This window comes from Cinclus cinclus, chromosome 17, assembly GCF_963662255.1.
Source record: "Cinclus cinclus chromosome 17, bCinCin1.1, whole genome shotgun sequence".
Classification (NCBI taxonomy): Eukaryota; Metazoa; Chordata; class Aves; order Passeriformes; family Cinclidae; genus Cinclus; species Cinclus cinclus.
The window spans coordinates 10,509,403-10,531,217 of NC_085062.1; the positions used below are offsets into that span (position 1 = coordinate 10,509,403).

General features: G+C 42.3%; 1 protein-coding gene across 1 annotated transcript in view; it reads right to left on the reverse strand.

The window, feature by feature from the left end:
* Nucleotides 1-2,580: 2,580 nt before the first annotated feature.
* The window catches only part of GCN1 (GCN1 activator of EIF2AK4), a 38,404-nt gene continuing 19,169 nt past the window's right edge, over nucleotides 2,581-21,815 (reverse strand). Inside the window, exons 31-58 of the mRNA XM_062504018.1 lie at nucleotides 21,549-21,619; nucleotides 20,664-20,829; nucleotides 19,530-19,724; nucleotides 19,094-19,340; nucleotides 18,505-18,626; nucleotides 18,081-18,195; nucleotides 17,444-17,623; nucleotides 16,889-17,109; nucleotides 16,133-16,201; nucleotides 15,864-16,002; nucleotides 15,559-15,755; nucleotides 15,057-15,199; nucleotides 14,208-14,325; nucleotides 13,829-14,044; nucleotides 13,369-13,533; nucleotides 12,796-12,957; nucleotides 12,251-12,343; nucleotides 11,863-12,006; nucleotides 10,626-10,895; nucleotides 10,403-10,516; nucleotides 9,668-9,898; nucleotides 8,852-9,045; nucleotides 8,155-8,269; nucleotides 7,025-7,121; nucleotides 6,035-6,183; nucleotides 5,322-5,426; nucleotides 3,838-4,056; nucleotides 2,581-3,270 (exon numbers count right to left, since the gene is read on the reverse strand). Of these exons, the coding sequence (XP_062360002.1) occupies nucleotides 3,145-3,270; nucleotides 3,838-4,056; nucleotides 5,322-5,426; nucleotides 6,035-6,183; nucleotides 7,025-7,121; nucleotides 8,155-8,269; nucleotides 8,852-9,045; nucleotides 9,668-9,898; nucleotides 10,403-10,516; nucleotides 10,626-10,895; nucleotides 11,863-12,006; nucleotides 12,251-12,343; nucleotides 12,796-12,957; nucleotides 13,369-13,533; nucleotides 13,829-14,044; nucleotides 14,208-14,325; nucleotides 15,057-15,199; nucleotides 15,559-15,755; nucleotides 15,864-16,002; nucleotides 16,133-16,201; nucleotides 16,889-17,109; nucleotides 17,444-17,623; nucleotides 18,081-18,195; nucleotides 18,505-18,626; nucleotides 19,094-19,340; nucleotides 19,530-19,724; nucleotides 20,664-20,829; nucleotides 21,549-21,619 (4,383 nt within the window). The 3' untranslated portion in view covers nucleotides 2,581-3,144. The remainder of the gene's footprint in view (nucleotides 3,271-3,837; nucleotides 4,057-5,321; nucleotides 5,427-6,034; nucleotides 6,184-7,024; nucleotides 7,122-8,154; nucleotides 8,270-8,851; nucleotides 9,046-9,667; nucleotides 9,899-10,402; nucleotides 10,517-10,625; nucleotides 10,896-11,862; nucleotides 12,007-12,250; nucleotides 12,344-12,795; nucleotides 12,958-13,368; nucleotides 13,534-13,828; nucleotides 14,045-14,207; nucleotides 14,326-15,056; nucleotides 15,200-15,558; nucleotides 15,756-15,863; nucleotides 16,003-16,132; nucleotides 16,202-16,888; nucleotides 17,110-17,443; nucleotides 17,624-18,080; nucleotides 18,196-18,504; nucleotides 18,627-19,093; nucleotides 19,341-19,529; nucleotides 19,725-20,663; nucleotides 20,830-21,548; nucleotides 21,620-21,815) is intronic.

Genomic DNA, 21,815 nt, shown 5'->3' on the forward strand with positions numbered 1-21,815 from the left:
ATTATTTTTTGATCTTGAAAGAAACACAATTCAGCTGTCACTCAAAGACAGTTGCTTGACAGTTGATACTATTACCATCAGTTGTAGGAAAAATTATCTTTTACTGGCAACTGGTATTTTTAAGACATTTGAAATGAGGAAAAAATTCTTTAGTCTCCAAGTTGGCACAATCAATTCAGCAGAGCTCATGTTGTGGCAAAAATTATGGGTATTTTGTCTCTGATATATTTTACTGCAGTGTATAAATAGTTTGGCAAAAAGTAGGTATCAAAATCCAAATCAAGTGTTTCACTGTGACTGAAAAATCAGCATATTCTCCACAAGTGCAAGGAACTCCCACCTTTTAATCCTCCCTCTCAGGAACAACTAAGCTCAGTGCAGAAATTCAGGTGTTGTTTGGGAAGATGAATGAGTTTTTCCACTTGCTGCTACCTAAGTTGGAAATGCACATCATCAAAACAGAAGATCTTGTTCTAAAGAACAAATTAATAAAAAAAGCTTAATTTACCTATAATTTCCTTTTCCATGTTTATGTGGAGCATCAGTTTAATCAGAATAGGTAAGCCAGTGTGCCCATTGTAAGAGCTCAAACAGCCATTCTTCACCAAAACCTTCCATTTTTTCATTCCTTCATGGCTACAGTAATGGAGTGAGTAATTCCAGTACAATCGCTGAGCTTTTTGACACCTACTTAGTAGGTTTTGAATGGCATCAAATTTTGTACACGTTTCAGGGCAGAGGTTTTTGCATTGCATGGTTTAAGTGCTGTTCCTGTGACCCCAAGGCACAGCTATTTCATCACAGATGAAACTCATCTGTGCCCTGAGCTGCCAAATCTTTAGGAGCATTGAGTTGAGTTTCCATTCTTGAGTATTACCAACTCAGTGCAAATACAGTTTTTAAATTATTTCAGATTCACAAGTATTTTGAAAGGCAAAAATCAGGATTAAAACCCACCTTCAGAATGCAGCTGAATGGGATGAACTGGAACACAGTTTCCATCAGACCAACTGGGAAGTGCTGCAGTTTAGTAGAAATACCTCCAGTGCATAAATACAAGATTAGATATAATTCTCTAAAGAGCCATTTTGTAGCTTGGCTTTGTAGCTGATCACAGCCTAAACGTGTCAATGACGTGGTGGTGTGGCAACAAAGGAACACCCAGACCTTGTGTTGGGAGAAGAACTGTGTTATGTGGGGCTTGCACAACAACTTCCCATGGACACCTCGAGGCAAAGAGGAGTCAGAATGAAACAAACAACCTTGAGGGGCAGCAGTGTAACTTCAGAAAACATGGAAATCTCAAAAAAAAAAAAAAAAAAGTAGAAAATCTAAATTTATTTCATCCAGAGGTGAGGACACTGAAGTGACAATGCAGTTGCTGCAAAAATGAACTGTTTTCAATGTCTGTGGGAATAGGACAAGCAGCAGTGCACTCAAGTAGCAGCAAGGAAAACTTTTTCTTCAGACATGAGGTAAGTTCTGTCAGTCTGATAAGTTCATATAACGAAATAGATAGCATAGAGAGGTTATGGAATCTCCATCCTACAATGCTATATAATCAGTTGTGTGGCAATCAGCTAGGAATGGTATAGTGGGAGCTGAGCCTATCTCAGGGTAAAATAGCTGATTTCCCAAGTTCCTTCCACTAACTCCTACAGCAAATCTATTGTCAGGATGCTACACCACAGGCTGGGAACTGACACAGCACCAAGAACCTTTTACCAGATTCTCACATTTCTGACCAGAACAAACCACAGCACTCCCAAATACCTGCCCACGATTGTATCTTGCTGTCTGAGGCATTAGTATGATAAACATGTTCTTGTTTTTGCTGCTACTGCCATAACAATGAGAAAATTTGTTTCTAGCAGAACCGCAGGGTTTCACTTCATGCTCTCAAATGTTATGACGTGGAGTGCTGTGTTTTCCCATCATCATGGTTTGAGCCATCCAGAGTTAGAAGAAAGGAGGGTGACACACACCCCACCCACATGAAATAACAAATCTTAGTGCTCTGGCTTCTCAGGTGCAACCTGCGAGTTTCATAAAATAGGTAAGGCTCACTTAACTATTGCTCTACATTTACTGTAAAGCTCATTTTGCCTTTTAAAAATTTGTATTCTGCAATAGGATTTTCGCTATTTCCATCAAATGACAAGATGTCCTAGTAAATTAATTTATTTTTTTTTCAAGAGAAATATATGTGGCCAGGTAAAATAAAATACTTTCTTGGAGCAGCACAACTGATTGACCAAAAACCCTAATGCCAAGTAACTTGTGAAGCCTTTGAAGATGTAAATAAAAGGACTTTTCACAATTTCAGTAATTAAAAAGCTGTCTATAGTCAAAAATACTTTGGAAATTAACAGGAGTAATTACTTGCAAATTTCATTAAATGTCAGTTCTGGCTTGACTTTAAATCCTGTCTTGCCTCAGTTCTGCAAAAGGTTTTCACAGATCAGCACTGTCCACTCTACAAACTGTATGCCCTAGAACAAACAGGTCTGAAAAGTAAATCACAGTATAAGTCTGTTGACAAATGAATTTGTAAAAAGAACAGTTTACATCAGAAGGATCAAAGTCAGAGCCTTTATTAAATGTTCCTTCTCTAACCAGACTGCATTTAATCCCCCTTTCGCACGTGTGATTTCTAAGGCTGTTTTAAATACTCCGTTACAGGGATTTTCAGTCTTCAGAACCGTCACAAGCAGCAAGTTAGCAGTACACAGAAACACTACAACTGAACTTCCACTGAGTTCTATTCCTGCCTCCAGGGTGCGTGGAAAAACCAACAATACCTGCAGTACTGGAGTTTTTGCACAGACCCTGGAAAGGAAATAGTTGTCACCAGAGTTTAAGCCTGATGTGCTCTAACCACATCTCACAATTGGCCACAGCTGACCAGTATTAGTTAGTATGTCTGTCTCTTGCACCTTATCTGTTTCAAAAAGGGGACCACATTTTTGAATTTAATCTAGTGTGGGTCTAATTAAGGCTATTCTGGTATGTTTGATACTAAAATACTCTCTGGGAGTCCTGTTCATGAAATCCCATCAGAATTAACATTTTCAAAAATGAAAACATTTATAATATGTGTTTGAGTTGAAATGCTGATGCAGCGGTTGGTTCAGTGTTTCTTTATCACGTCAGGATGGTGTCGTCGATCTGTTCCTCGGAGTCAGCCTGCCCAGCCAGCTTCCGCAGGGACCTCCTGCAGCTTTCATTGAGAAGCTCCAGGCTGGCAGCATCCAGAATCTTGGAGACTGACTGGAAGGGAGACAGCACCAATTACCAACTCATTACAACACACCATTTGAAATCTGAGTGAGTGCCTTACACGCCCTATCAACTGAAATCTTTCCAGAATCCCAAAAGTCTTCACCTGGTTTTGCAATTCCGGATGTGGAACTATACAAAAGCAGGAGAGACTTAGAAAACAGGTCTGGAAATGGATGCATTAAGTAGTAGTCCATCCTAAATATCCATCCTAAATCCTCCCTAGCGCCACTGTGATCATCCAAGTGACCAAAGCAATGAATTATCAGTGCCAGCTGAGGGAACTCAGCACAGGCCAGGCTCAAGGGGGTATGTTAAATGCCTCAGTTCTATTAATGCTGCACAGCAAGGTTGTACAGAACAGGTGTAGCTGATTTCTTCAGAGCTTAGCATGAGAATGCTGCTGAAAATCTAAATGAAAATGGGAATGTCCCACTTCATCTATTTAATAAGAGACTTCCAGCACATTCTGAGGCTGCAGGCACTACAAAGACAAAAGCAGAACAAGGTGACGCAGCCTTGCTACCAACAATTGTGTTTTTTTAATATGTCTCATACCTCAAGCACTTCTTCACCCGCTCTCATCTTCAGAAGGTTGACAATAGCCTGGTCACTGTAGGCTCTTACACTGGTGTTTTTGTCTTTTGTGTTGTCCAGAAGTGCTTTGAGAATTGGTTTAATTGTCTGAGTATCCAATGGGGGAAGATGGCTTTTGTTTGCCCACCAAATCATCTTTTCTGCAACTAACTTTATGTCACTGGATGAGTTCTGAAGACACTGAAGGAGACAAAGGTACACTTACATTCACATATACAAAGGACACGTATTTAAAGCAGATGTTAATTTTTTTTTTCTAATTTAAGCATTTAAAACTATCCTAAGAAAAGCAAACAGTTTCCACCACACGGGTACACAAGATACATGCTTGTTACCAATTAAGTCTGACTAGACTGTGTAAGAGAAGGTCAAACCTTCAAAACCAGGCAACTTTTCAGTAGAAAATTTGTAAATATGTAGTTGATGACAGTGTCACATCTTCATCTCAACTGTCTCAGGAAATAACAGTGACCACTAAGAGCAGAAAAGCTGATACTGTCAGCACCTCTACAACACACTCACTCAGCAACAACAGCCAAGCCAGTCCCTGGTTGGAATACTGGGTACATTTTAACAGTGGATTTCACTTCAAAATTCAAAGAATGAGAGTTTTGTATTTTAATCTTAACCCATTTAAAACATGAAAACTAACATCTGAATGTCAAGTGCATTATTAATAACTGTGATAAAGGTTTAGTGGCAAGTGTGGTATTTGATATTTTAACACAATACTATTATATTAATATAGAAAAGCTGGATTTCAAACAAAAAGTCTGCTTCAAAGAATGTTGGCCTGTATCATGTCAACTTGGTGTGTTCAGTAGTTTGTTAAAGAAATTGCAAAGAAAGGTAAAATCTGAAAATGCAACATGCTGAAGCATCACCCCTCTCTATCTATCCTTGTCTACCAAGAGGGATACTCAAGTGTGTGGTGGGGTCTGGGGAGGGCAGACCACTAAAGAAACCAGAAAACCCCAGCCACACACCATAAGAAACAAACGACCAATAAAGGAATTTTTAAGAAAAATATTTAAATCGAAATGAACTGAAAAAGATGTTAACTTCAGTGTTCTCAGCTCAGGTGAGTTTTGGCATTTGATACATTTCTAGCAAAGGCTGTTTGACCTTTAGCAATCTTAAAAACCTGACAGCTTGCTCACACTCTTCTTTGCCTCTGCCAGCAGTTTGCTACTGCAAAGGAAAAAAGCATTTATAAGAATCAGACTTGGGATTCAGCAAAGAAAGCTCAAAAGCAAATTTCCATGTTAGAGCAGGGATGGCAGTGTTGCATTCACAGCTTCAAAGCAGACTGATACAGTGATTCTGTCAGTACTCTGCCTCAAAAAGAAATACCTAGATTTTCAGGGAATTGATCATCCACCCATGAGTTAGGTCAAACAGATCACACAGAAACATCACCAGGTAGCTAACATGAAAATTCTTACCTTAATAAAGAGGGTGGAAAGTTTGGGAGGCAGGTTACCTCCCCCTTCCATGTGGTATTTCATGAGAAAGCCCATCCCTCTGATGCCACTAACTGCAATGGGGATCTTCAACATAAAGACAAGAATTGGTATTACTACAGCAGAATTCAACAACAGCCCTTAAAACCAAACTCATGGTCTCACACCTTTTGTGGAAGGCTAAACCTATCTTTCAAAAGAACAGCAACATCAAAGCAGGAAAACATTGGGTTAATGGTATTGGATAATACGATGAAAAAAATCCCAATGCAACCATGAGCCAGAAGAAATAAGGCAGCAGGCCCCACCAAGCCCACAAAACTCCTACCCCAAACTACTCATTCAACACCAGATTTAAAATTTCCTTCTTAAAATGAGTAATTTCCACTTCTTACAAACTTGGTCTGTGAATGAGAATTCCCTAGGGAAACAGGAGCGTAATTTACTCCAAATGAAAGCTACTCTGCAGTTAAAGATTATTTAATCTTCACGTCCCCAGAGATCAGAACTAAAAGAACCAGAACAGTTGTGTAATTTCACTATAAAAACTGCATCTAGCCAAGGGAGAACGTTCAGATGGCACCTGGAGGTTTTTGTCCTGGTTGGTATCATAGGAACTTGTTCACACACACCTTTCAAAACTGCTCCAAACAAGCACTTGCAACAGCACTTCCCCACTGTCAGGCAGGACTCACCCTGTCAGCTGTGGCATTGCTGAAGATCATCTCCTGGACACTGCTGTAGTATTTTGGGGAACACAGCCTGCCAGGAGCCACGTTCACAGCCACGGAGAGCGCCAGGCTCCGGCCGTGCCTCACCATCCAGTCAATGCCAGAAACATCTGCTGCAGAGGAAAGAACAGAACAATGGTAGGGCTCCTGCTATCTAGTCCTCTTCATCTGACAGGCTTTTGGCAGTTTCTCAATTCACTGCCATAAAATGATGTAACAAGCAGCATATAAAGCAAGGCCCGGCTTCCTACATTTCTCCCAACAAAGACATACAGACAGAGCTAAAATCAACAGGCAGGAACACCACCTGGGCAGGCAGGGAAGCAGACACAAACAAGGCACTCTCTTGTTCAACTTAAGATACTCCTGATGTTCAAAATTAGACAAGCTTTGACTCCCTAATAAATTTGTGAAAGTCATCTATAATTTGACCAGCCAACAAAATTCCTTTTTAATCCCACAGGGGAGAGTAATCCATAACACTCTCGAACACTGGGGTCCCATAAAACTTTTTTGTTTTTCAAAATTAGAGACAAATTAGTTAATTCTCCAAAAGCATGTGAAGCCATCAGATGTGGTCTGCAATTAGCATCAGCCAGCCTAAGATCACAGTGCTCTTCCCAAAAGGTGGGATGGCACTCCTGTCCCCCCTGTCTGAACATCCTTTGTCCAGCTGTCCTCGTGTTGGCAACAACAATCACTCAGCCATGCCAGTACTTTTATCAAGTCATCAGATAACAAATCCAGAGACAAAAGTCTGGGCAACCCCAACTGACAACCAGTTACCTGTGCTCCCTGTGTACCAGAGTGCACAAATAAAGAGCCACTAGCAAAGAAAAGCACAAGAAAATGCAGAGCAGAGATTCAGTCACAAAGTTAGCTTGAATCAATGGCTGAGAAGGAATCTTCTCTGCTTTCAGAATCTGTTCAGGTCCTGTAAACAGCTTCACTTACCCAGCAAGTGCTGGTAGAGAACAGTGCTGAGCTCATCGTCGGACAGAAAGGCGCACAGCTCTGCCAGGCAGCCAGCAGAGGCCATGCGGGTGGCATCCTGACAGGGGATGGGAGAACAGAGAACATGGCTTGAGCTCAACACACCCCAGAGACAGGCAGCAAGATAAACAACTGTCAGAAGATGACAGGAAATAGAGGAGGAGAAAATAAATAGTAGTATTTCACTCCTACTCCCTGTGGATTTCTTTCGGTTCACACGGTTTCTTGTACATAATGGAACTTAAAATCAAATCTAAGGTCAAAAAAGCCAGCAGAGACTGAAGAATTACAGATCTTATCTTAAGTTCTGATTATGGAAAGGTCATAAAGATGAAATTCCATGTTTTAGAAGATGAGTTCACAAGAGATTAGTTTAGATTCAGTTACTATAAGTGTTTTTTTCTAGCCATCTCTGGATGAGCTGGTCTCTGTGATGAACTCTTACTACTTTTCATTTAACACTTCCAGGCTTTTGCTATTTTGGCTTCCTTATGTGACCATCCCATTACTGTCCACTGCTCCCCCGAATTTACAACCCAGTGGGAATGTTTCTATTTTTCTATTTCTAGCATGTCAACAGTTCCATGTCTGTTGAAGAGACTGACATGAAAAAGAAATTATTAGATGATTAATTTGATCTCACTCATGTAACTGTTGCTATCTGCTAGATACAGAAGATCCTATATTAAACTTGGAGAGCTTCTCTCATTGGAGAAAAATCTGCCATTATCTGAAAAATTTCTCACCTCACCTGAGAGGCTACAAACACATCTGTGCATATAGTGAGGGTACCACAGGCTTTCTCCAAGATAAAAAGCAAATCCTATCAGCAGAGCTACCTAAAACCTGTTAGTGAGGAGCTGCAAGCCAAACCCACATATGCAGTTGCCAAGGAAACGTTAAACTGGAGGCTTTTCAGAGTAACCAGGGACTGACTGGTCAGGAATCTCCCAATTCTTCACCGTGACTACATCATTAATCATTTTCCCAGAAGTTATTTTAGACAGTAATTCTGTTATAAAGTTCAGATTCTGAATGTAAGAACAAGACTGTCTGCAGCAGGGGACCTTTGCAGCTGGCTGAAGCAGTACCTCATCATGTCCCAGCATCCCCAGTAGCACGGTGCTAATATTCTTCCTAATTGCAGCATCTACTTTTGCACCAGCTCCTCGTGTGACAAACCGCAGCGCTTGCAGCATTGTATCCCTGGAAGAGAGATCACATTCTACAGTCACACGCTGCCTCTCCCCCACCCTCCAAGAGAAATTTTGCTCTGGATACCTGCAGATCCTTGCACAGCAATTACACTGACATGCCTTACAGTTTGGGAGAATGATCCCCTTTCTGCACTGCTGGAGACTCCATCCTAGACATTACTTCCATGTCTCTGTCTAACACAACACAGATTTTTTTTTTTTCTGACTGTTCAAACGTTAAAACAACTATGACATCAGGAAGCTCATATCTTAGGGATCTGTGCCCTTAAGATACAAGAACAGCTGCTTTACTTCAGGTCGGACTGACAGTCAATATTGCCTTTTATCTGAAAGTGAGCTTCTTGGGGATGTGCAGGAGAGGAGAACTGGGCAGATCCTAAGCACCCTTTCTCCTAAATACCTTCACAGTTCACCTTCTGACAGGAAGGCCCCATCATCCCCATTCTTGCCTTACAGTCAACTGCCTTCATGAATACATGCATCTTACTGTAACTGGGGGTTTTGTTCATTCATCCCAGCTTTCTTTCATCCTCAGTAAGCAGGAAGGTCTGAGCTATCAGCTGCAGCTTACCTGATGGCAGAGTCATCACTGGAACGAATTCCATTCAGGAGTTCTGTGAAGAGAGGATCCACTTTGACATGGATGACAATGAGTTTCCCAAGAGCATCGGCAGCTTTAAGGCGAACAGCGCGGTTTGAATCTTGCAGAGCTTTGGTGAACGTTGTTTGCAACTGGGGCAAAAACGGTTTCAAAGCAATCTCAACCTATTCCAGAGTGGAGGAAGGGAAAGTGGTGGGGTCTAGTATTAAAGAGCAGCTAGAGATCAAAGCCCAGAAACAGCATAACCTCTTCTACAGCAGTTTGTTATCAGAGAGCCCTCGTTAAATCTAATGCGCTACAAAAGTAGGAAAAACATGAAACAACAATTTACCACAAAACCTTTGACCTTTTCCAATCTAATAATCTTTTCATTACACTGAAATACGAGGGCAGCACTGAGAAATTTCACACTACCATGAACAGCCTTTTGTACTCAGAGCACTGAATAAAAGCTCAGCTCTGGTCAAAGATGCGCAAGATCTTTGCACTAAAGAATACATAAAAATGGTGGATACAGGAGAGATTAATTACACGGTGGGTTTTAATCACTTGAAAGTGGGATCAGCATTTATCAGTATTTCTAAGAAGCCCAGTGGTTCAGCACTGGGGGCTTTTTTGGTAGGCCAGGAGCTGCTGGAAGAATGCAAACCACTTACAGTGCTATTCCTACATATCAAATCCACAGTAGCCGGCATCCCAGCTGTATTTACATGAACAGCAACAGATATTTCTGAAGGTTGCCATGGAAAATGTTCACAAACCACAGCCCAATACTTTGAATCTTACCTTAGCTAAAAGAAGGCTTAATGTTTCAAGCAGAGCCACCTTGACATTCCAGCTGAACCGATCTCCCAAGATTCGAATGAGTGGCCCAGTGATGCTCACCACAGATGGTTTGAGAGCTTCAGCAGAAGTCAGCTTTATAACCAGCCCTAAGGCCTTTGCTGCCTCCTCCTTCTGATCTGGATTACCAGTTAAAACACCTTCCCGCAGCACCACAAGTATGGAAGTCACTCCCTGTCATGAAAATCGGGTAAGAAAGCTTAGAAGCTAAGATGCAAGAAATATGTATCTTATTTTTGCTCCCATTATACACCAGATGCACAAACTTGGAGAGTTTCTCTCAGTTTCCTGTTGACCTTCAGCTGCCTGATTCCACACTGACAGAGCTACCGTTATTTGGTTTGATTTCATGCCTCCCTGCCGTACTAAGCCAGTTGCTATGAGAAAAGTGGTGGCGGCTCAGGGAATTTTTAAACCAGAGAAATTTGGCACAGAAATCCAGTGTTACTCCCCCACAAAAAGCAGCCAGCAAGCATAACTTATGTCCATATCAGAATTGCCAGAGACCTCATTGCAAGAGGGGTGTTCTGTAGTGTTACTCAAGAGCTCTAACCTACAGAAAGTCCTCCAGCATACAGGTTTGGAATGCCTAAATAGTCACTACTTCTAATAGCTGTAATATCAATCAGCTCTCCCTCAAGGTGAGGTATTGTGGCTGTGATGAATCTGATCCTTTACCTTCTTGGGAATACAGAATCCTGGCACATGCTCGCCCTTGGCCTCATTCCCTACAATCCGGATATCCCTGTGCAGGTCCTCAATGAGAGCAAGCTGGTTCCCAGCATCTAATTTCTGCAGAAGAAGGGTAAAGCAAAGATCAGGCAACATGACATCCAGATATCTTTTGTGAAGTCTTCTCAGGACAAGCATTACTCCTGTAACTTTTTAAGCTGCCTCTCACCTTGGTGATGGAATTAAGTGCATCCCAGCTCTCATTCAGAACTACAGGGTTGGTGTCATTAAACAGGCGAATCAAGCCTGAAACCAAACTCCTGAGATGCCCAGTGTAGTCTGCTTTTGTCTTGGAGCAGTAGATGTTCAGCATGACAGCTGCTGCCTGTCTCATGCCCAGCTCAGGGCTGCGGGTAGCTTCTAGCAAATCTTCAGTTATAATTCTTTGTCCAACATCATCTTCCACAGACAGGATCACAGACTGGCAGTTTGCCATCTCCTGAAGAGTCCAAATTAACTTTACATTAGCTCTCAAACAGAACAAAGCCAAATTTCGCCCCAGGTTTCTCCATGCTATCCCCAGCACTGTCTCAAGATAAATACTACAACATACCCCACTTGCTAATTGTTTCTCATTAAGGAGCTGATCACACCACCATTAAAGGCTTGACTCAGTCCTGGTGAAGACACAGGTACGACCAATACTTAAAATTTAACAAGTGACCAAACTCTGCTGAACTGATCTCTGCAGCAGCGGCAGGAGGGCTAATTTACAAAAATTAGAGTAGCTCAGTCTCCCCCATCTTACTCACCCATGAGAGACTGTGAGTCTAGTAAGATAACATTCTTCTGATTTAGGCAGTTTAATGCTGTGCGTCACAGCACTAATTACAAGCACCTCTGTGGGTCTATTAAGAGATCTCCAGGCAGACGTGGGGGTAGAAGCTGATCTAATAGGTATCCACAGCAGAAAGACAACAGGACTCTGTCACTCATTCCTAATTCACCAACTGATTATGAAGCTGTCTGTCCACAGTCACAACTCCAAGATGTTCTCTGGAGTCCAAACACCAGATGTTTTGGAAAGGAGGACGGGGGGGAGTGCAGCATGCAAAACAGAGTATTTCCATCCTGCAGCCCTTTAATCTCTCTCAGTCTTCTACACCAAGAATAAATACAAAGTTAACTAGACTTTCTGGCAGTTCTCCAGGAATAAGTAAACTGAGAAGTGTATCTTGTAGCAGGCCAAGGAGACTTTTATATGGATACAAATAGATCTGGAAAGCATACGTTTTTTGACTCACAATATGCCACCAGGCAAAAAGACTCATCCTGGAGAAGCTAATGGACTGAATTAAACATGCAATCTGTGAATCTAGAGAACACAGATTCTGGGCTGGGAAGTAAACCTGGTGCACTGTCTTCAGACAGCCTGTCACAACAAAGAGCTGAGCTGTGCTACTTGCCAATTGCTCTTCACTGGTGCCCAGCTTCTCTTTGAGTGCAGACATCATGGCAGGCAGGATGACACTCAAGTGCCGTGTCAGAGCGTCCCCTGCCACTGAGGAGAGGAAAGCCAGCACCCGGGTGTTCACTGGGGGGTTAGTCAGCTACAAAAATAAAAAAATAACACCAAAAATTGAGACAAGCAGAAAGGTTTTTCAGAAGGAGTCTGACTTTTTTTACAATGTGAAGTATTTATGCATCACAAGCCAAATGACAATGTTTTTAGCACAAAATCAGAAGAAAATTTCAGACTATGCTCTCCCTTTTGCCATATTTGCCAAAGAAAACTGGCAGCAAGCAGAGGAAACAGCACAGATATAAAGTTTAATTTTTTTTTTCCCACTGTACCTTTGGCACCAAGTAAGGCAGCACCACACGGCTCTTGACAGCCATAACTTGTTTAAGACCATCCACAGCAAAGTCAGCTGTCTCTTCATTATCCTACAGGGAAAGAGACAAACCTGAGAAATGATCCGTGACATACCAAGCTAAGCCCTGTTTGAAGAGACAATTTTCCATATGATCATGAAAACAAAACTAAATCCTTCTTCTACTGAAAAATGTTCTCATATTCTTACAGTACCGAGCAAAACCCAAACCAAGCTGTCGTATCAGAAAGATTTTCCATTTCAGGCATGGTGGCCAAGCAATTTCATCAGGTGACAATAGCAATTCCATTGCAAAGATAGGTGTAGCAATTCTTAGGCCTAGGCTTAAACCACCAGATCTTCCCTACCACTGGCCAGGATGACTCCAGGAGGAGACAAAATACTGCTGCCATTCCCTGGAAGGTCTGCCACTACAGTCCTCCCCTCCTCTTTTAAGTTAATTATTCAAAACTTGTCCCACAACATCATTAATCAGGTTGTTGACTAATGCCGAGCAGTGCTCACCAGCTGCTTCAGCAAGAAAGGCAGGATGTCTTCAAGAGCCTGATGGCCAATTGTTGAGTGGAGCTGTTCAAATGTTTTGGCTGCAGCCTCTCGAACTTCTTCCAGAGGGTCACACAGTGCTTTTCTCACTGTAGGAACCAGGGACTCGGAGAAAAGCAGTACCTGTAGATGAAGAGATAAAATTAAAGAACACCTAAAGCACAACAGACATGCATATCTCAGGAAAGTAGTGAAGAATGCAGAATTTGCACAACTGAAACTAAACTGCAGTTTGCTTGGAATAAAATTGGAAGAAAAGAAGGATCCATCAGCACAAACAGCTGCAGTGCTCTAAGGCTACCTAGTGGAAGATTTCTAGTATTATATCTCATAAAAGGCAATGTTTAAATTTACCAACTGATACAAATTCATACAATTTGCCTGAGCAGCAACTAGGTGTTAGTTACAAGGCCCTGACTCCAGAGCACAGAACAAGTCCAGCACTAGTTGCATTTTTCTGTCCCAAGTGCAATACATGCACCATAACATCAATACCTGGGAAAACAGGAATTTCACCTGGCACAGGTGACTCACCGCATCCCTGCTGGTTGATTTCATGATCTCGCTCAAACCGATGCAGACTCCTTGCCTCTCATCACTCTTGTCTGATCTCAGTCCATCTTCCAGGATAGGAATGATTTCAGGAAGGATCTTCTCCCCTAACTTTCGGACAAGGTCTCCTAATGTCCGTGCTGCAACCTGTCCCCAAAAATGTATTAATTATTTTCCTTTTTAATAAAACTTAAGAAAGTGAACTGTGAACAAATGTTCATTTTGACCATGTTAACAGTATTACAAATAACCATAGAAAAATAGTTTTACTGTCATCACAATGACAGTTGCCTTCAGCAGACAGAACTCAGACATGCTCATGCTCAGAACAGTTAAACTGATGACAGCTTCAGAATGACTTATAGAGAAGAATTATCCTGTGTTCCTCAGGAGTTATTTTCTACAGTCACCTGTAGCATCAGGAAGCAACTTAATTGCTCACCGTTCGCTTATCTGCACAAGTACTGGCCAGGAATTTCAGCAGAAGCCCAAAGAGGGTTGGCAGGATTTCCCGCAGTGTGCGAGGAGTGTTTGAGACAACGATTTTCCAGACATGTAAGGAGGCCTGGCGCACCACCAGCTGCGTGTCCGAGCGGCCCATGTACAGCCCTGCCAGCACCCTGTTCCTCCTCTCCACTCCCAGAGCATTAATGATAGCCTGGAAAGAAATACCACAGAATTGTATTATCTGCCCCTGAAATCTATAAAAAGAACAGAATACATGATTATTCAATATGTCTTTCCAGCAGGCTGTCCATGCTGATTTAAAATAGGAGAATTTGAAAAAAAAATAAAGGCACAACAGGCAAGAACAGCTTTACCTTGTTTGACTGGGCTGTTCCAAAGTTGTCATCCTCTGAGGCAGTTTCTGTAGTCATTTTTCCAGTGACTCCTGATATATGGAATAGAAGATCTCCAAGGAGCTGAACTGAGCTAAACCTGGCAGCAGGAGCAAGTCAAGTGTTATGAACGGGGTGCTCAGGCAGTACCTGTCCAATTCTGACAGGACATCAGCTACAGACCAGACCACATCTGGGTCTGCACTGAAATGCTGCCATGGGCTGATGTGTAACATCAGTCTGCCGACATGGCTGAAAGCAGCATGATGAAGAGAAAGGGATGGAGTGAATGCCAAACTGGAAGGGCTGAGAACATTTTCAAATCAAAGCAATGAATCCGAGAATAGCCTTGACTCTAGAAAGGAACAAGACATTGCCTGCATCTCTCTAACCCAAACAACATTCACCTGGGGTAAGAGTACTTGGCAGCATTCAGCTGGCACAAATCATTTAGTGCAGCTAATTTTTGAGCAACTGCTATTGGCTGTGAATGCTCCACTGCACATTTTCATACACAGGAGCACAATAACTTGCTCAGCATTTGGAGAAATGAAAAACAGTACACAAGGGCTAAATATTGCCATATCAACTGCCTTGGAAGTGCCTTTTAGAGTCACCACCAGAATTAATAATCCAGCCTGAATGCTCTGCAGGTAGTAGGAACTCAAGTGCTGTAAGGCATCATATTCAAATCAACAAGCAAAAACAGACAATTGTTTGTGCTTCACAGGAGGTATCCGCATTTTTTTGAGGAGCAACAGAGAGCCTAAATCACACCAGTTTTTCAAGCATGGAAGGGAAACGTTTGTGGCTAAGCTGGTTCTGCCTTACCTTATCCTCCACAGGTCATCAAAGAGCCCATCCTCGAGCTGTGGCAGGAGCAGAGCAATGGCAGTCTCGGCGTACATGCTGATGATTCGCTGCCCCGCGCGCAGCGCCGTGTCCCGCACAAACTCGTTCTCGTCCGCCAGGGCCTGCACACAGGCACAAAAGGGGCTCTGAAAAGTCGGCCTTTCAAACACAATACACACAAGCAACAGGAGGAAAACAAACCAGTGTTTTCTCTATCCACCATGAAAACCGAATGAACTACAGAGTTGTGAATGCAAAAAGATGACTTCAAAAATTCCTGCTGACCACAGGTAAAAGACAGCAAGCCAGTAACTTAGAAGAAATAATTTGTAATTTAAATTCCCTTTCTTTTTTTCTAATAGTCCAGCCAAGTTGGACAAGTCTTTGCACATCCCACGATTATTTAAAATCGTATTTAAAATATTCTGGAGGCTTGTTTTTTATTCTCTGGTAAATAGAATTCTTCAGTTTTGCTACATACCTTAAGGATACAAGGAATAATGGGACCAACATAGGGAGTGAACTTGTCTCCAAAAGTAATTGGTAGGTAGTTGAACATCATGATATAACCATCTCGTACATGTGGAGCAATATCCACTTTACTGGCAGTTGCTACAATCTCTGGCATAAGTTTCTCCAGCTTTTCTACCCCCAAACCAGCCATAACTTCAGCCAGACCTGGAGCAAAAAAACAGGGAAAGGAGCTGATACATGCAAGAAACAAGCAGCTAATCTGATTTAAAATGAGAAAACCTGAGCTCAGTGCTCACACACAGCTGTCCCCACCTTGAGCAGCACCAGAGCGATCCACTGAGCTCTGCTCATATGTCAGTGTCTCCATCAGCCACGGCAACAAATCCTCAAAGCAGGACTCTCCCATACCCTTCACCATGGCCCCCAGGGCCTTTGCAGACACTGTGCGCACCTAACAGCCAAGAGAAACAGAGATCTGCAAAACGTCCAGTCAGAGGTGCTACAGATGTGCCAGACTGGTCAGGACAGTGTTTAACCTCGAATGCATTGAAAGACAAACTGTGTTTGTACAAAAGACTTACTTCAGGAACGGGATCCAACAGAGAGGCCTTCAGTCCAGGGGTCACACTGGGTAGGTATGGAGCCAGATCCTAAAACAAAGAGCCCAAAAAGTCAGAACAAGATTCAAAATGAGAGAAAACATAGTCACCTTCATGTAAAGGACATTCACCCCTTATAATGAGCAAACATCCTTAACATCCTGAGAGTTTAATTAGCTGTTCTGACAATACTGCAGACAAGCATAGTGAATTATTCTGCCAGTCCAAGAAACACCAGTTCTGTGCAGATGACTCAAAACCTTTTTAATGCTAACTCACAACCCAGCAGTTTGTGTCTTAGGAAAATCCAACACTCTTAACATTTACACAAGGTTTAAATGTAGAGATTAACAGGACAAAAATTAAACACAGATCTTTAGCCTACTGTAGGGTCCTACAAATACTTTTCAAACAAACCCTGGATGCATTTGTTAGCTGCTGATCTGTGTTTCACTTGTTTGTTTGTTTGTTAAGGCATTTCTTATACAGTAAAAATTACAAGACCCTTTTGCAGGGATAACCTGGTAATGCCTAGATGAGCAAAGCTGACAGAATTAAGGACCTGAAAACTGTCACTATCCTTACAGTCATCTGCTCATTTACATATATTTAATTAAGCTGCATGGATGCTAGCATTTTCTACGTTAACAGCAAAATCTCCAAGTCAAATAAATTCCCTCTAGTGCTTTTCACAGTAATCAATCAGAATACAGTTAGAGGGCATTTTTAGCACTGTACCTTCTGGTCAGTCAGGGAGTACATGTTCCCAATGATCTGGGCAGCCATTTTCCTGGTGTCAGTGGAACGATCCTGGAAAGCTCTCTGAACAATTGGCATGATCAGGGCTAAGGATGGAGCATCAATGAAATGGACAAACTTGGTATCCAGCAGAGTCTGCAAACACTTCTGAGTCTTCCTGGAGGGGTCAGTGAGAGCATCCAACAGAACTGGAGCAATTGCTGAATATTTTTAAAAAGGTAAGAAAAGACTTTATTTGTACATAAACCAAAAATGTGTCAGGATGAGCTGGTGTGCTCTCATGGGATGTTTCAGGTCCTTCTAAAGCAACAAGCAGCACAAGGACAGGGGAAACTCTACTAACATCAGCTGAAAAAATGGACAGGAGCATTTAAAAAGCCTGGAAGCAGACAGCTGCTGTTAAGCTTTCATGTTATACTTCTGTAGGATTCATTTCATTTCTATACAAATTTGCATTTAATCCCAAATAACTAAACCTTACTTTTATAAACCACAGTCTCATCAGCACATTAGAGATGCACAGACAGGTCTTACCCAGGATCTCTGGATTCCTGATGACAGATCCAATCTGCCTGAGAGCCTGCTGTCCTGCATTCTGCACCTTCACATGGGAATCTGTCAGTACTTCAGTGAGTTTGGGCACGATGTTGGGTAAACAGGAAGAGAGTTGTTTGGGAGCACAGTATGCCATAGCCCCCAGCAGTTCCACTGACCCTGTGAACAAAGTAAACCAAGAAAAAAGACAACAGAAAAGACAAAACACAGTATTGTTATAAGAACTGACATGAGATGATCACGTTTACTTCAAACTCAAACCTACCAGTCAGAGATTACAAAGAAAGGCTGAAATGCATTAAGTCACCCTATGCCACCTAAAGACACCAAAAATACTTCTCTATGAGAGAAAAGGAATATGTTAAGAAAATTCCAGGTTCTGAAGTATGACTACAGAGATGGGATACAAATTGTCCTTTGTATATGCCAGGGGAAAAAAAGATTACTCAAATGTGTCAAGGCACTCAGCTGTAAAAAGCTAGAGAAGTTCCACAGTCCCTTGTAAGACAATAATCCATCGGGGCCATCTGTAGGGGTGAAGGAATACACAAGGGGGATGACAGCAAAGGGGACTGTGGGTGACTCTCAATCATGTCAGGCACATATTGGTCCATACCAGCTTTAGTTCTCCAAGATTCCTCTTCTAGTGCCGCAAGAAGTGATGGCAAAACCAACTTCACTCCATGAGTACTCAGATTGCTCATTACAGCTTTGGCACAGTCATCTGCAGCCTCCAAGGAGAAGAGAACACTTACAAACTGTGACACAACTCTGTTTTCCTTCCTCTGAGACTCTCTGGGAACAAAGCCTTCATGTAAATAGTGTCTCAGTACAATGATTCAGCTGGCTAAGTAGCTCCCGATTAATGGCCAATGAAATCAGATGTTTTCAGTTACTAAGAAGATCAAATTGTTATTAGTGGTATCTCAAGGGATAGGTCACCTTCTCTACTTGCCCCATTAGAAACAGGATTCACATCCATATCCATTCCATCTGGGGTTTTTAACAGTCTGTGATAGCACAGATTTAAAGCACCTTACCTCCCGCACATACTGGTTCCCATCTCCAAAACAAAGCAGCAGGTGAGGCAGCACATGAACCACATAGGGCTCAAATAGCTTCCCAAGCATGCTGCAGAGCATCTCGAAGGCAAACAGAGCCCCTAAAAACCCAAAAAAGACAGTCAGAGGAAAATACAACTTCCATTTAAGGAGGATGGGAAAAGAAGATACAATTTGCCCAAATATTGTTCCAAAAGCACTCAAATCTCACAGCTGGAAGTCTGTTGCTTTCTTGCCCTTGTGGCTTGTACTGTAGTAGTGATTTGTGGTGTCAGAAAAGGAGCTCTCCCTCAGCAAGACCTGCCTCTGGAAACAGGAGAGGGGGGCACATTCATATGGTCTAGGACTAGAAATCCTTCTTCCACCACGATATGAATCGAGCAATTTTGGGCCACTATACACAACCAACAGCCTCCCAAGAGATACTTCCCATTTCTTTCTTGCCAAACTTTAGTAAAATAAATGTAGCTAAACCAAACACAGGGGTGCAGGAACTTCACCTGACCACAATGGTAATAAGTACAAGAGAAATGCTAAGTATCTGGAGGGAAAAGCTCCTGTCCCTTACCCTCCCGCCGGCGGAAGTTCTTCTTGTCCTGGATAGCATCAGTCAGCGTGGTCATCATCTCCTGCTGCTTGAGAGAGAGGATGCCCAGGCCTTTCACCAGGCCTGCCAGACCATAGGCTGCACCTTTGCGCTCAGCATACTTATCAGACTCCAACAGCAGCTGCATCAGCTTCTGGATCATTCCTCCTGCATCTTCCTTAATTGCAGGCACTAGAGGTGGTAAGCAGCTTGCCACTGACTCTTGAACCTGTAAAACAAACCACCAGCCACCAGATCACAAAACAGTCATTACTAACATAAATTCCCCCTAGAATGCACCCCAAGTGCATTGGAAACCTTTCTGTCACCATTTTTCATCTATCTGCCATCCCTAACAGAATCCTGGTGTTAACCTGCCTCTGTGTGGAACCTGACAGCTCCTCCCAAAGGCACCTACCTGCTGAGATGGGGTGGACAAGGCTGCTATCAGTTTGCCAACAATTGGTTTCACTTTAGGGTCACTCTTGTCCAGATGTTTTGCCAGTGACCCCATCAGAATGACCACGCTTTGCCTGACAGCATCATAACTGGCATCATTAGGAGCATTTTTCAGGAATTCTTCAAACACTGGCAAGAGAGAGTTAACATTGTCCTGAAAAACAAAACCACAGAACTTGCCACTAGAGTCCACTCAGAATGAGATTTGCTATGCTCAGTGGACTTGTTTGTTCTTCTCTGAGCCAACAACTGAACAATCACACTGTATTTACAGTTCATTTCATGTGTCACATCACATAAAACCTTGTACCATCCCAACAGGCAACAAATATTTCCTGCTAGAGAGAAATTAGCTCTTCAAAATTAGAATCCCCAAGCCTGCCAGCATGATGTTCTGCCAGAAGCTATGCAAGCTCCCAGGCCTGAACATCAGTGCCTGCTCTTCTGCTTGCCCCATTTGCCAAGGGAGCAGAAACATCAAACAAACTTCACACTCTTTTTCTAAGAAACACAATGAAAGAATGAATAATATCAAAATATCTCAATTGTCTTGGGCTAAACTAAAGAATACAGGCATCTGTCCAGAGGTGACTAGCACAGGTAAGGAAATCAGAAGCTGAACAATTCACACCCTGCACAGCTTCCCCATCTCACACTGCTGGGGAGGAAGTGGCAGGGAGAATGACAGTCCTCAGTTCCTCAATGGTTTAAGTTTAATTAAGCCAACAATCACCAAGGTTTCATGTTTTGCTTTGCATGAAACCTGAAAAGGCATTCTCATCTTGGCAGGATTAAAAGACCTATGGTCTGATTTTACTTCTGTTACTCTAGTTTTATCCCATTTTAACTCCAGCTGATCCAGGGATATTACATTTTATAGCAATGACAGGATGAACCACACTTAGTCAACACTAGACACTAACAGAACAACTCTGAACACAAAAATCCCTAAATGAAAGTTTTCAGCTGTTACAAGTAACAGCAACCTCTAAGAAATTTATATATTTTTTTTTAATCCATGGGCTCCAACACACTACCTACATAACCACTACATCTTTTTTCCACTGATAGAGACAGAAACATTCAGACTTACTTTGCCATGAGTGTTGAGTGTTGAAAGAGCTGCATCCAACATGCACTTCCTGACCTCAGGACTGCGATCATTCAGAGCATCCGGCACAAAAAACTGAAAGAGGGGCTTCACCTGAGAACTGTCCAGATGCTCGGAGAGCTTGTTAAGGGCCAGTGCTATGCCACACCTGTGAAGAAGGTGATGAGCCTGTGAGCTTACAGACTTCTCACAGAATTGAGAGCTCACCATCACATTTGATAGCAGCAATTACAGAAACTGAGAGCAAGAACTTTTATGGAAAGAAAATGCCTCTGTGCATTTCATTACATAACTCCATGCTTCAGTCTCCCACAAGGACAACAATCCCTCAGCCATATAATAGCTTTTATCTCAATTAAGCTTTAGGGATACCTGAGCCAACTTAGACATCAGGATCACTTCAACTACTGCTGAAATGCAGCAGTTTTACAACAAGGTACATCAGCATTAAAGGACAGATTAGCTCAAGACAAGTAGCAAACAAGATGATCTCCAATTAAACCTGTACAGAACATACAAGTAAACAGGAAGTAATTATCCAAACTGGAATTTGGCCAGTTCATTAAGGCCTGCACTACTGCTCTTGAAACAATCAATGGCTCATACAAAGCTGGGAACACAGTAAGCTAAGACAAAATTCAGACAGTCTGAGAGGGAAAGACTGTTTTTATCAGGACACAGAGATGACAGCATCCAACATTTTGATGGAGTTCTGCCTGCCCCCAGTTTGCTTGAGGGGCACAAATATTCTTTACCAGAAGGACACATGAAAACAGCAAGTCAGTACAACTGCATGTTATTTGTTCTTCAAAAATATTTAACTTGGATGCACAGGAAGTGATGAGATCAATCTGAATATGACTGTACCTTGCTTCCCACTGGTCAGGCGGTGATTCAGATATCACTCGTCCCAAAGCATCCAAAACTGGAGGTGGCCTCTGTAAGGAAAAAAGATTTAATTAAAATGCCTTTTCCAAGGATAGGGATGCAGAGAATTTGTCAACCATACCTGCAGTGCAGGTAGCAGAAGAGCAAGGTAAAAAAACAAGCAGAAAGCAATTTTGGGGTCAAAATTACTTCAACTGACACTGCCCTACCACAGCTTTCTGGATCATCCAAGGCACCCTTCCCACC